General features: G+C 51.1%; 1 protein-coding gene across 1 annotated transcript; it reads left to right on the top strand.

Moving 5' to 3' along the window:
- Positions 1–2,914: 2,914 nt before the first annotated feature.
- Positions 2,915–13,850, top strand: Lrrc15 (leucine rich repeat containing 15). The gene is made up of 2 exons (XM_021210135.1): positions 2,915–3,000; positions 11,909–13,850. Exon 2 carries the CDS (start codon positions 11,912–11,914, stop codon positions 13,646–13,648), a length of 1,737 nt encoding a protein of 578 aa, XP_021065794.1. The 5' UTR covers positions 2,915–3,000; positions 11,909–11,911; the 3' UTR covers positions 13,649–13,850.
- Positions 13,851–14,920: the final 1,070 nt, after the last annotated feature.

Genomic DNA, 14,920 nt, shown 5'->3' with positions numbered 1-14,920 from the left:
GAGAGAGAGAGAGAGAGAGAGAGAGAGAGAGAGAGAGAGAGAGAGCATGCAGATGGAAGCCAGAGGACAGCTTTAGGAGTCAATTCTCTCCTATCACCTTATTGAGGGAGGGCCCGCTTGTCTTGCCTTGCTGTGCTGCAGTTCCAGGCTAGCCAGACTGTAAACTCCCAGGGGATTCTGTGGTCTCCTAGCCCCAGAAGCAGGAGAGTTGGGACTACTGGTGTGCGTCTGGCTCTTTTACACGGGTTTCATGGGTCCATTTCAGGTTGCAGGCCTGCGCAGCTAGCTTTCCTACCAACTGAGTCATCTCTCGGGACCCCTGTCACCTTCTTAACCAAAGTAGAACCACATGGGTCTGGGGGGAGGGGCCAGACTCCCCTCCAGCTCTTCAATAAACCTGGTCCTTCTGGTTCTCCCTACAGGGTAGATAGAAAGTAGGCCCTGAGGCTACAGCACCTTAGGGTGGTGACTCAGGCTTTTGCTTTCAGCAGTCATAGGTCTCCTGTGGGGACTGATTGGGCACTGTAGCGCTTTCTCAAGAAAGCACTAGTGTAATAGGATCTCTAGGGCACCCCTGGGTGGGTGCACATCCTGGTTACATAGTATCAGGAGACCCAGAAAAGTGGCCCTCTCTCCCCAGCCCACCACCCTCCAGATAGCTCCAATCGGATCTTGCTCCTTCTGATGTGTCTGGTGGTCCCCTGCTGCCTGCCAGGTCACACACTCTCAGAGTGGCGTCTCAGGCTTCCTCAGTTCCCTCGCAAAGCTGCGATTCAGACACACATTCAGCCGAGCATCCTTCCTTCCTTGCTCTGCCTTCATGGTTTTCCTGATTCACCATGCCTGCAAATGCTTCTCCCCTTATGCCCAAGGACTGTTGTGTTCTTCATACCATCCCTCAATCTGTTCACAGTCTCCTGTCCCCCCACACAGCCTGTCAAAATAGAGGAGTTTTTACTCACTGCAATCATGCCTGTCTGGGCTCTTAGTCCCGTGGAGATATGAGCCTCAAAGAACCCACAGATTTGGATTCTGGCTCTGCCCCTTCGTGTGTGGCCTTGGGGAGTCAGCACTGGCTTGGCTCTTGGCGTTGGAGATAATTTCTTCATTTGCAGTATGGAGAACTACTGATAGACCAATAACTCGCTTCCGTCCCTCCCCACAGAAAGGGACATTTGGCAATGTCTAGGGACACTTTTGGCTGCCACCACTTGTGTCTGTGGTGTCGTCTTATTCTGCAAAGCACTGGGAAACTCCACAGAAGGTGTCGCCCAGCCCTGACTGTCACTGTGACATGATTAAAAGGTAAGATGTAGAGAAAGCAAGGGACCTGTGATACAGGTCCCTCAGGACCCCCGCCTTACAGCTGCACTATGAGAATGGCCATCCTTAAATGTTCCCAGTGTTGACTTCCCAGCACAGTAATGACAGCCTGGCACAGTAACTCTGAGTAGGAAATGAAGGAAGAATACGGGGCAAGGGGAATGGTCTTATTTTGGGGGGTCCATGGGTGGGGAGTTGATGGCCCTGGGTTCAAGATGTGGAGGTTCACGCAGTGGTGGTTCACGCCTTTAATCCCAGCACTCGGGAGGCAGAGGCAGGTGGATTTCTGAGTTCGAGGTCAGCCTGGTCTACGGAGTGAGTTCCAGGACAGCCAGGGCTACACAGAGAAACCCTGTCTCGAAAAACCAAACCAAACCAAAAACAACAACAACAACAACAACAACAACAACAACAAAAAGATGCGGAGGTTCCAGAGGTTGGCAGCAAGAAAGAAGATGCTCTCCTGTGGAATCTTAGTGGGATAGGATGCTAAGGTGGGGGAGCTGGGACTGGGGTGTGGCGGCAGCTCTCCTCGGTTAATAGCCAGAGCACTTTTGTTTCTGCCTGTGATTCATGGTGACACCGGCAAGGCATGATTCAGTAAGCCACCGAATGACTGTCTCAGTAATAACACTGCACTTTTATGTCTCTCCTTTCATCGCAGATCTCAAAGCGCCCCGCAAACATTCATTAAGGCTCTCGGCGTTCCAGGAGCTGCCGGGTGGGTGCAGGCATCGTTCTGGCCACTTGGTGGAGAAGGTAAACCGAGCCAAGGCAGCGACAGCCTTTAAGTGCTTTGTTAAGCAGAGGTCTGACGGCCCCCTCCCCAGCTCTACCCTCTTCCTCTCTGGGACACTTTGAATAGAACCATGGTCTCCTGGTTTCCTACTGGGGTAGGGACTGTGGGTAGGTAGGGAATCAGGCATGCTCAGGCTGTGGTACAGAGGTGAAAGGCAGACAAGCCCCTCGTTCTCAGTCACCACCTTCACAGCCCAGGGACATACCCTGCACACACCCTGGAGCAGCAGCATAGGTACAGAAGATGGCCTCAGAGGGACATGAAATGCTACTTTTAGAAGAGATATGGTGGAGGAAACTATGTTCTTCCTAGGAACTTAAATGCCTTTTCCAAAATGTTAGCAATGGCTGAACTGGATGACACATTCCAGTGTTCCTTATAATGTTCTTGCATATTTTCTCTAAAATTGGAGTTATTCCTATGTACAGATTTTAGAATACGGGGTGGGGGGGGAGAAAAGGGAGGGGGAGGAGGGAGGAAGCAGGCTCAAAGGTCACAGAAAGCCAGACTTCAATCACAACCTGGTGCCTAAGGCAAGCGCCAGGTCTCAATCACTCAGCCCCACTGAGGTGGCAGAAAACCCCTTTCCAGTGTCACACTGGACACAGCGAATCCGAAGGAGATGGGGAAGGAGAGGAAAAGAAGAAACCTATTTTCAAGTGCAGTCGATGAACGCCCCTTCAACTTGAATGCAATTCCCTGATGATGCTCCCAGAGGTTGCCCCGCCCCGCAGTGCGGTGACTCACGAGGGGCTGTTTAAATGACAGGGAGGACCCAGAAGGCCCTCACTCATGCTGCAGTCTTGAGCGGGTCGGTCCTCTGCCTCCTCTCCTCGCCGCCTCCTTCTTGTTGACCTGGCAGCCTCGTGGAGCTGCTGGTAAGTGGGTGCCCGCCCCCCCCTCCCGGCCGCGCCCCACATCCCTGCTGACTGTAGGATCCCGAGAGAGACTCTACAAGGAACAGGGCTGGCGCGTGCCTGGGATGCTCTGAGGACCTGGATAGGTCCAGGCAGCGCAGGAGCTGGGTGAGCCTGCCCTGACTGCTCCGGTCCTAGTGTCTAGCTGTGAATCTTGATGCCCTGTTCGCTTTCCTTGTCTTTATGGTCTGTGAAGTCAGCCTGGAGTGCAGCGGGGAGAGCTTTTGACCTGCAGGAAGTTAGTTGAAAGTTGACCGAAGCATGGGGCTTACCTATTCCGGGAGACCAGATCCACAAGGACAGGAGTTTCTCTAAGGTTCTGGCTGTTGGAACCTGTATCATTTCCATTGAGCCTACAGAGGTGGCCTCTTACAGGGGACTCTGCATACAGATCTGTCCAGGATGGTGAACTTTGATTGGATGAAATCAGTCCTCTACTTGTGGTAGATTTACAGTGTTAACCTGCTGGACTCCCGCCGATATGCAGTCTCCAGTTAGGAGTGCCAATTTGGAACCCAGCTGAAGTTTTGAATGTCCAGGTTCTAACTCTGTGTGTAGCTTAGATGTTCCCATTCTGGTCATCTAGACATGTCACAGGGTCTAGGGCTGACGACGTTGGGAAGGAGATGCTGGAGGTAGGTTTGTGATGAGAATCAGGTGTCGGTATGTATGTATGTATGTGCATGTATGTATGTGTGTGTGTATGTGCATGTATGTATGTTTATTTGTATGTATTTTGGTGCTGAGGGTCAAACTCAAGACCGCAAGCATGCTAAACAAGCAGTCTACTTCTTAGCTATAACCACAGTTGACTGGGTGAGTTTGTTTTGTTTTAAGACAGGGTCCCACTATGTAGACCAGGCTGGCCCCAAACTCACAGAGATCCTCCCTCCCTACTTCCCGAGTGCTAGGATTAAAGGCACACACTACCATGCACAAACTGGGCGGGTTTCAATCTCACCCCTTACCTGTGTCTCTGCCCAAAATGCAGAGGAGCCAGCTGTGAGAAAGGAGAGCCCTCTGGACCTTCTCACCTGAGCGGCTCTCTACCTTTAGGGTCAAATGCACTACCCCAGGGCAGACCATGACTCCTGAGATAACACAAGAACTCAAGGTGCTGAGCATTGCCTGCCCAATGCCAGCTTCTACTCCAGGGTTTCTAGCTGGCACTACCCATTGCAGGGAGCTCACGGATATGTGGGTGTCCCTGCTCTGCGACTTGTAAATTCCTTAACCAGGTCTTCTCTCTTTCTGCATCGCCTGAACATCTGGAGTAAATTCAGGACCAGACAGTTCAATTTGCCTGTGGTCATGAGTCAGCTGCTGGTCTCAGCAACAACTGTGACAGGGAAGGCATGTTGAGAGGGTCGTGGCCAGGAAGAGCTCCGAGAAGACCCCACAGCAAGTATAGGAAGGTTCTTCCCAGGGCTGGGGGACACTACCCAGATTAGCTCTGTCAATGGAGGGATGTGAAGCATGAAGTATAAATACATCCAGATGTGCAGAGATGAGAGATGGGAGACGAACTGCCCAGGGTTTGTCCTGCCAGCGAACACGCCAAGGCTGTGATTACGGATGATAATTTGCCTCCCTGCCTCCAGACTTCAGAAGAACCCCTGAAGCTGCAGGATCCAGTGCCTGCCTTGGCTGTGGGACACAGGGCTAAACAGAGACCACAGCGTTCCCCTCTCAGACCTAAAGTGCTCCATTGAGAAGTGGTCTCTGTCGACCGTGGTCACAGTTGTCTTATGAAAGTCCCCACTTCTGACAGAACTCCTGCTGTTGTGCCGGGCAGTTAAAACTCTTACGGCTCTTGCTGAGCAAATTATAGCCCTGCTCTGGCCTCTGCAGGAAGCCGGGCTAGGCTTGCCCCAGGCTTGGGAGGGTTCCCACGGAGCGTGCGCCGGCGGAGCGGCTGCTCTTCTCTCAGTTTAAAACACAAAACAAGAATTTTTTTTTTTTTTTTGAAGGCCCGGGAGGATGAGGCTGTGAAGGTCTTGTCCTGGGATTCAAGGGTGCTTTGTGTCTGGAGTAGAGAAGTCCCAAGTCATGGGTTGTGTTTACCAGGCTCAACCCTCCTGGCGCCCCTCCCCCGACCCCTTCTGAACCTTCTCTCCCCTCCTCCAGCTTACTCCTGTGACCCTAAACAACACATCATCAGGGCAGCCTGGGTAAAATCGCCTGCAGAATGAATTGGGCCCCTTCCCCAACTTGGGTGTAGCTAATAATGCTGGGTAGGTGGAGGGTGATTATATATGAGCCAATCAGGCTAGGGGAGGGGCAAGGCTGGCTCCTCCCCCTCCCTTCACCTACTGCCTGAGACGAAGACACAGCTCTGTAGTAGCATTATGATGAGGTTCTGAGGTCCACCAAGCTCTTGAGTCTTCAAGTTGCCTGTGTGACCTCGGGTGAGTCCCCTCCTCTCTCTGGACCCGTCCATTTCTGATCTACAAAACAGCCAAATGGTCCAGGGAGATGACTTCAAAAGGCTCTTGTACCCGTGGTGTCCTGGATTCCATGAACTGTATCTGGGAGCAGCTTATAGGCTCAAGTAGAGCAATCTGCAGACTGCAGTTGCGAGAGGCAAACTTGGAGATGCACCTAGAGGTGGAGCAGCGTCAGCCTCCTGTTCTCCCATTCCTTCTCTGTCCTTGGTGGGAAATGACACAGGATGTGACCAAGGTTCCCTGGTAGCCTGGACCACATTTGAGGTACTTCTGAGTGTGGTCTGTGGACACTTGAATAGGGAGTCCCTACTGTGTGTGAGTCTAACTCTCAGCCTAACCTAGAAGTTAGGAGTTCTGTGGGTGGAGTCTCCGGAGAGCCAATTTTGCTCAACAACAAAGCAGTAATAATAGCCCCTTGCTTTTATGGAAAGCCACTTTGTTCCCAGAACCAGTCTCAGTGTATTGCATGCATTAGGTCACTTCACAGACACAACAGTGGTGCTAAGAGATCAGATCTAGTCAACAAGGTTCTCAGACCAGTGTCTGTGTGTGTGAGTGTGTGTGTGTGTGTGTGTGTGTGTGTGTGAGAGAGAGAGAGAGAGAGAGAGAGAGTTTATATGTGTTAGTGTATGTGTATGAGAGAGTTTATATGTAAATGTGTGTATATGATAGAGTGTATGTGAGTGTGTATGAGTGTATGAGTGTCTGTGTGAATGTGTGTGTGAGAGAGTTTGTATGTGTTGGTATGTGTGTGTGTATGAGAGAGTTTATGTGTATGTGAACATGTGTGTGTATGATAGAGTGTATGTGAGTGTCTGTGTGTAAGTCTCTGTGTGAGTGTCTCTGTGTGAGAGTTTGTATGTATTAGTGTGTGTATGTGTGTGAGAGAGTTTATGTGAGCATGTATGTGTATGATAGTGTGTGTGTCTGTGTGAATGTATGTGTGTGAGTGTGAATGTGTGTGTTAGTTTGTATGTGTGAGTGTGTATGTGTGTGTGAGAGAGAGTTTATGTGTATGTAAGTATGTGTGATAGATTGTGTGTGTGTGTGTGTGTGTGTGTGTGTGTATGTGTGTAAGAAACAAGATGTAGTGACACTAAGGTCTGAATTCCATCTGTGTTTAGCCTCTCTGACCTCACTTCTTTTAGACTGTGTGCCAAAGAGCAGCCAAGCTGGGGACAGTCCTAGGTGGGAATGGGGAGGCAGCCCCAAGCCTAGCCTCTCTTGGGTGGCCTGGGGTCCATCTCTCTTGAGAAGAGAGGTCTTGCTTAGCGAGCCGTTTTCGGAGTGTCACAGGCATGGGGGGAGATCTTCTTTGAGGGTCTTAGTTCCCTCAGATGCACTGGGAAAGGCAGGAGAGGCCTAAGGGCTCCCTGGGTCTTGCTCTGTGTGAAGATAGAGCAAGGGAAACATTTTATTTATTTTATTTTATTTTTTTCGAGACAGGGTTTCTCTGTATAGCCCTGGCTGTCCTGGAACTCACTTTGTAGACCAGGCTGACCTCGAACTCAGAAATCCACCTGCCTCTGCCTCCCAAGTGCTGGGATTAAAGGCGTGCGCCACCATGCCCGGCCCGGGAAACATTTTAAGCAAGCGGGCTTGAGAAAGTAGGGTTTTCAAGCCTTGGCCTAGCCAGGTGGCTCTTCGTGAGGAAGAGAGGATGGGAGAAAGGTAAGCCTTCGCTCCAGGTTCCCTTGCCTCCAGCTGAAGCACCCTAGCGCTATAAGGGCATTGGAAGCATTTACAGAAGGGAAAACTGAGGTTGGCAGAATTTACCTAAACTCAGGTTGTTAATGTCAAGGCCAGAGTAGAGTAAGGGTCTCTCTCCATGGCTGTCTCAAGAGTCCCCGTTGGTGGCATTGAAACGAGGCGGCTCTTTCCAGGGAACACTGTTTAGGTAACATGAATGATGGGATTAATCCAGGAGGGCCCCAGCTCCCAACCAGCAAAGCCCAGGGCTTCGAGGCTAATTACGCATTCACCTGTGAGTCACAGGGTGTTTCTGCAAAGAGACCCACAGCCAGAGCCCTTGTTCAAGCGTTTCCACTCTTGGGGAGGGGCCGCGTCCATGTCCAGTGGAGCCATCTGTCCTTCTGTCTCTCTGCCAGTTCTCTGATTACGTGGGTATGACTGTCGCCAGGTGTACCCCCTCCCCAGCGGTTGGTTGACATGATTGAGGACGCTCGATACCTGGAGGAGGAAGCTGTAATTAGGGCAGCTTTGAGGACCTTTAACTGCCATTGTTATGGCTACCAAGCGGCCCTGGGCAGCGTGGGCTATTATGCCACCCTCTGCTGCCTCTTCCAGGCCGAGGGCCATGGCCTGCAGCACTGCCAGGAGTTCAAGGCCTCGCCCCAGGGTTGCTTTGGGTGCTCCTTCCTTGAAGAACTGGAGCACCACAAAGGTGCTCCAGTGGTCAGGAGCAGGCAGGGGTGGGGTTGGGGAGCGGGAACCAGCTGCAACAACCACTGGAAAACAGGAAACAGCTGCATGCAGCATTGGGTGGGCTCAGCAGACAGGGAGGATTTATAAAAAGATGTTGGGGAATTATTACAGTGTTTGTTGTGCTGAGTGTGGTCCATTTTAGACTACAATGCCTGTTCCCACGGGGAAATTCCACTTTGGTCTCCCTGATCCCCCAAGCCCCGCCCCAGGTTTCAAAGTGCCCTGCCAGAACTCAGAGTCTTTACAGGGCTGGCCTGATAACCCTGTGCAGCTGGGAGATGGCGCTCAAGGGAGCTCCTTCCTACAGGAGGAGACAACAGGTGATGGACATGTAATCGCTCTCCATCACCTGGGCTTTGACATCATCCTTGGAACTGAGCAAATTAGCATTTATGAAAAATAAGTAGTTCAGACAGCACCAGGAGCAGCCGGGCCTCAGCCAGGGCTGTGTCTCATACACACCTATCAAGGGGATGGATGCAAGTCCTGACTGCTCAGTCTCCTGGGACATGGAGGAGGATTCTCACTTCACTCACTGGGACTCATCTCGTTACTCTAAAAGTGCTCAGCCGCGTTTGAACACGGAGCTTGCTGCCTCTGGGAGACTGCACGCCAAGCGTGCACTGAACTCTGTGGTGCCCTGACCCTGGCCCACTAGTGCTGGCCTCTGGATCTGCGTTGCATCGTTATCCCGTAGTGGTTTTTCACCCTCTGGAAAGGTTTCTGGATTCTGTCGGTTCTCCTGGTTACTCATCTGCAGCACCTAAGGATGCTCAGGTGCGCTGGTCTCTTTGCCCTCTCACCATCTTCTAGGAGTTCTTTGAGAAACCAGTTTGTCAGCGGCCTTGAAGTTCAGAGTGGAGCTGAGCAGGACACCGAAGGATGTGGCCTGACCAGGGGGGTGTGGAGTCAGGCCGTCACCTCCCTGCCCCCACGCTCCGGATCACATTAGCTTCGGTTGCACGGTTGTTTCTTTGTTACCACCGATAAGAAGCCTTACATTTTGGACACTGAACCATTTTTCCCCCCTGGGCTCTACTTGCGTGTATGTGCTTGTCTGGGTTGTGCCCTTGGACCTGTGTGGTGCACACATGGAGGCCAGAGGTCAACTTCAGTGGTCTTCCTCATTGTATACCACCTCTCTCATGGAACCTAGAACTCTTCCACTCAGCTAGGTCGGCTGGCCAGCTAGCGAGCTCCCAGGATCCACTTGTCAACCAACACTGGAGTGACCGAATTCTCTGAAGAGTCTCTGCCAGACTCTTTTTTTTTTTCCTCCTCAACTTTGGGGGGTGGGAGGGGACAAGGTCTCACTCTGTAGCTCAGGCTAGCCTCAGACTTGCAAGAATCCTTTTGCCTCAGCCTCCCAAGTAATCATTACAGGCACGAGCCCGTTATGCCTGACTGGATGGTTATTTTCTCTGCGCCTGGACTTGGCTTGCTGTTTAAATGTGGTCCTTGGCTTTGCCTGCCTCCTATTCTTTTGCCACGGGACTGGAGTGGGTGGGCATGGTGCTCTTTTCTCTTCCTCCACAGTTATATAGACTTAGGCAAGTCCTTCATGAACACGCAACAGGCCAGGACTAAGAAGGGCTATGGATAAATGAAAAGCTGAGGTGTGGGTGGGCGGGAGACAGGTAGAGTCTCTCTGAGCTGCTTGTGTGTCAGGGGATGGAGGAGGGGTAAAGAGAGCCCAGGCCAGGGGGAAGGACCAGGCGCAGGACCCCATGATCTCGGGGTAGCTAGAGAAGGTGTAGAGTGCCCCACCCCCCAGTGGGTGCCTTGACTGCCTGCGGACCCCCCTGCCTTTACCCGGCAGCTTCACCCCTTATTCGAGAGACTTCACACCACTCAAAGTCCTTACCTAACAGCCTGGAGACTTGAACCTTAAGACCTCCGTAGGCCCCGGGTGTTACACAGGCTCAACTGTGGGCAGAGATCATGAACACTCATGCCTGTACACAGAACTCCTTAGTCCCTTGACTGAGAATGCCAGACTAGAGACGTGTTGAGGACTTCCTGCCTTCGGGCACCTATGAGTGCGTGCTATGGGTAAGCTGGGAACAGAGGCATGCATTAATATAGCCAGGCGCAGGATGTCTTGGAGTCTATTTCCCATCTAACCAACACGACAGCCTCAAGAGAAAAGAAGTCATCTTAGCAGAGGAGGAAGCTGAAGACAGAGGCCTGAGGACTCATTCAAGGCCAAACATTACCTCAAATATCCACATAGGGAACAATGCCCTCGGTTCTGTATTGATCGTTGCCGTAGGTGGCCTCACACGCCAAGTCTTCGGTGTATTTAGCTCCTTTGTCCGAGGAGACAGCTGGACTCACTTATGCCCTTCAGCTTAAAGTGTGTCTATGTTTTCAGGGATTTACTCCAGGCCACCCAGTGTCTCTCTGTGGGAACCGGGACTCAGGCCACGAGTCACACCCTAGGCATTGGCTGAGGCCCTGCCACCTCTTCCAGACAGACAGAGTGTGGTGCAGACAGCGGCTTCTTATCAGAAGATGGTTTGGATTTTAATCCAGATGAAGCACATATGCACAGGGTGGTGATGGTGGGCGAGGGCTGGTGGGGAGGACAGGAGACGGGTACAGAGAGATGTTCGATTGTCCTTACTGTTCCCTCTCTCAGTTGCCCTTCACTGTCCCTCCCTTTAGCCTGAACATCTTCCCGTGTGCTGAGAGCTAGAAAAGGTATAAGACCCAGTTCTTCAGGGAGCATAGTTGAAGAAGGGGCAGAAAGATTGTAAGAGACACATGTAGAGGAGTTCACTACAACTGTGGCCACCTACGTAAGACTTGCCCTGCATTAATCCAGACCACATTCCAACATGCACGAGGGAGGGGTTTATGAGCTATGAGCCTCCACCCCTAGCTGAGCAGCTACTTGAAAACTGTTGGTGCTAAGGGAGAGACAGGCAGTTTTATTTAACAGTGTGGCCCCTGCTAGGTAGACTACGCTCTAGTGGGTGGAGCATACATGCACCCATGTGTATATGACAGCAAAAATAGGACTCAGTGGAGATACACACACACACACACACACACACACATATATATATATATATCACATATACACACCTGTATATATACATTAATACACATATACATAAGTATATACATATACACACACACACTATATATATATATATATATATATATATATATATATATACTTACATGCACCCATGTGTATATGGCAGCACAAATAGGACTCAGTGGATATATATACATAATATATATATACATATATATACAAATATATATATGCACACATATACACAAGTATATATACATTAACACACACATATATATAAGTATATACATATATACATGTACACACACACACACACACATATATATATATGATATGAATTGGGATGGACTGGGTAGAGAGGTGGAGGTAGATCCTGGAGGGATTTGGAGGAGGGATGGAGGGGGCAGGGGGAGTGAGTATGATTCAAATACAATGTACACATTTATTAAATTCTCAGACTTAATTAAAAAAATATTTTTAAAGATAAAAAAATATTTTTAAGATATTTTTAATCTTAGCAACCCATAGGATTGTAAGATAACACCCTTATAAAGCTTGCTAACTAGGGAAGGGGACAGATAGATGCCACCTAAGGCTGGCTGCTTCATGGCAGTAGAAGAGGTTAGGGTTATCACTTGTACAAGGGGGTGACTAGTACCCACTGATGAAATCTAGAAAACTTCTTAATGATGGCGGGACTTGAACTTGACTTAGAAGCATGGGGAAGACTTGAATGAGCTTGCAGAGCCTTCCAGGCGAGGTGATTGCTTGGTCAGATGTAGGAAGGGGCTCTCTGGCCAAAAGTGGAGAGAGCTTTGAGTTAGGTGCATGAGGGTGGGGCTCGAGATGGAAGTGGAAGGCCAGGATGGAAGCGGAAGGTTGGGGGTAAGTGAGGCAACAGTGACTCACATATCTCTCTCTGCCCACACAGGCCATGCCGCTGAAACATTATCTCCTTTTGCTGGTGGGCTGCCAGGCCTGGGCTGCAGGTTTGGCCTTCTATGGCTGCCCCAGTGAATGTACCTGTTCCCGGGCCTCCCAGGTAGAGTGCACAGGGGCACGAATTGTGGCCATGCCTACCCCTCTGCCCTGGAATGCTATGAGCTTGCAGATCCTTAACACGCACATCACCGAACTCCCTGAGGACCAGTTCCTCAACATTTCAGCCCTCGTCGCCCTGAAGATGGAGAAGAACGAGCTGGCAAACATCATGCCAGGTGCCTTCCGCAATCTGGGCTCGCTGCGTCACCTCAGCCTTGCCAACAACAAACTAAGGATGCTGCCCGTTAGGCTCTTCCAGGATGTGAACAATCTGGAGACCCTCCTGCTGTCCAATAACCAGCTGGTGCAGATCCAGCCGGCCCAGTTCTCTCAGTTTAGTAATCTTAAGGAACTCCATTTGTCTGGCAACAATCTGGACTACATCCCTGAAGGAGTCTTTGACCACCTGGTAGGACTCACCAAACTCAACCTGGGCAAGAACAGCTTCACCCACCTATCCCCTAGGGTCTTTCAGCATCTGGGCAACCTCCAGGTGCTCCGGCTATATGAGAACAGGCTTTCAGACATCCCCATGGGTACCTTTGATGCACTTGGCAACCTCCAAGAGTTGGCCCTCCAAGAGAACCAGATTGGCACCCTCTCCCCTGGCTTGTTCCACAATAACCGTAACCTCCAGAGACTGTATCTGTCCAACAACCACATCTCACATCTGCCCCCTGGCATCTTCATGCAGTTGCCCCAGCTTAACAAGCTCACACTCTTTGGGAACTCCCTGAAGGAGATTTCCCCAGGGGTCTTCGGGCCCATGCCCAACCTGAGGGAGCTTTGGCTCTACAACAACCACATTACCTCTCTCCCCGACAACGCCTTCAGCCCCCTGAACCAGTTGCAGGTTCTGATTCTTAGTCACAACCAGCTCAGTGACATCTCCCCGGGAGCCTTCAACGGGCTGGGGAATCTCCGAGAACTGTCCCTCCACACCAATGCCCTACAGGACCTGGACGGGAATGTCTTCCGATCACTGGCCAACCTGAGGAACATCTCACTCCAGAATAACCGCCTTCGACAGCTCCCCGGCAACATCTTCGCCAACGTCAACGGTCTCATGACCATCCAACTGCAGAACAACAATCTAGAGAACTTGCCTCTGGGCATCTTTGATCACTTGGGGAACCTGTGTGAGCTTCGTCTCTATGACAACCCCTGGAGGTGTGACTCAAACATCCTCCCACTTCACAACTGGCTCATTCTCAACAGAGCCAGGTTGGGGACAGACACTCTTCCTGTGTGTTCCAGTCCCGCCAGCGTCCGAGGTCAGTCCCTTGTCATCATCAATGTCAATTTCCCTGGACCCAATGCCCAGGGCCCAGAAATCCCTGAAGTATCTAGCTACCCAGATACATCCAGCTATCCTGACAGCACATCCATTTCTTCTACCACGGAGATCACCAGGGCCATCGATGACTACACCGATCTAAGCACCGTCGAAGCCATTGATGACCGCAATACATGGGGCATGACTGATGCCCAGAGTGGGCTGGCCATTGCTGCCATTGTGATTGGCATCATAGCTTTGGCCTGTTCCCTCGCTGCCTGTATCTGCTGCTGCTGCTGCAAAAAGAGGAGCCAGGCAGTCCTGATGCAGATGAAGGCTCCCAACGAGTGCTAGCGAGGCAGGCTCGAACAGGGCTGGGGATGGAGGAGATCAGAGGATCCGAGAAGGTGATCATTCAACTTCCAAACCTGGGTCCGCATAACCAGGCCCTGGTGGCCCCAGGGGAAATGTGCCCCATCTTGTCCTGTGCCACTGAGTCTTCTATAGAGAAGAGGGCATTTCAGGACCTTTTACTCCCAGAGGAATCTAATTGGTCATAAAAAAAAAAAAAAAAAAAAGCAAGTAAGCAAGCAAGCAAGAAACCAGCCAACCCAGGGGTCTCTAGTCAGTGCCTAGGCAACTTTCTGAGGGGCCCTCTGCCAAATCCTCACTTCTTTCAAGAACAAGCTTCCCCGTGTCCAGCCCCTCCCAGCCTCTGTAGACTTAATGATGACAAGGCCTGCTCACGTGGTGAGATAGTTCTCTGCCGGCACAGCCGTGCCTCAAAGTATTGTAGATGCTGCTTTCTGTTTCCCTCTCGCTTCTCTTTTTTTTTTGTGCCATGGCTTGACTCTGTGTCTTCAAGGGAGAGGTCCCCCTTTTATTTATCTGCTGCTGAAGACAGACTATGTCCTCTCACTGAGAAGGTTTGAATCTTTTAGCTCACTGCACTGGCTGGGGGGAGGGGGGGGTGTTCTGCAAGACAGGAAGACACCTGTGCCGTCTGGTCCAAGGCTGCGTTGTCATCAGCATCTGCTGTACCAAGTTCAGCCTCTCAGAGGAGAATGTTTAAAGCCTCAAGCTTTCCTTCAAAGAGCCTAGCCCTTTATGGTATAGAATCACGCCAAATAGCTAAGTTCTCAAAACACAAAAATCAGCTCACTGAAACTGTCTGAAGAATGTGACCCCACTGCCCCGGGGTCCTTGCAAGCCCCGCTGCCCTTGCCTGTTCTGATTTCGTATTGAGGCATCACATACATACAGAAAGGAGGAGCGTGATAGTGGACAGCCCTGCAAAGTCTCATCATCCGAATAGAGATACCTGTGTGATTGGCCTGATACCAAGAAATGATATCGTAGTGGCCCCCACCCCAAGCTTGTTCTAGGGGATGCTGGAGAGTTTCCAGCTTCCCCACGGTCTAGGGAGGGATTCTTACAGCCTCCCTGACCTCTCCATGGGAAGGAAGCCTTTGCATAGGCCCAGCTGTTAGGAGTTTTACAGATGCAGGTGCAGCCGGGACAAGGAGCAGCCACGCTGGCCAGACCAGAAGCATAGAACACTAGAGTGGCCTGTGCAAGCACTTCTTCCCTGCCCGTGAGCCCTGTGCTGCTCATTGGCAGCCCCTC

Source organism: Mus pahari, chromosome 12 (assembly GCF_900095145.1).
Source record: "Mus pahari chromosome 12, PAHARI_EIJ_v1.1, whole genome shotgun sequence".
Taxonomy (NCBI): Eukaryota; Metazoa; Chordata; class Mammalia; order Rodentia; family Muridae; genus Mus; species Mus pahari.
The sequence above is the reverse complement of the archived record's forward strand: the minus strand, read 5'-3'. Positions and strand labels throughout refer to the sequence as shown.

Bases quoted from the DNA above. Each gene is read 5' to 3' on its own strand.
- Lrrc15 (XM_021210135.1), top strand. From the start codon at position 11,912: ATGCCGCTGAAACATTATCTCCTTTTGCTGGTGGGCTGCCAGGCCTGG.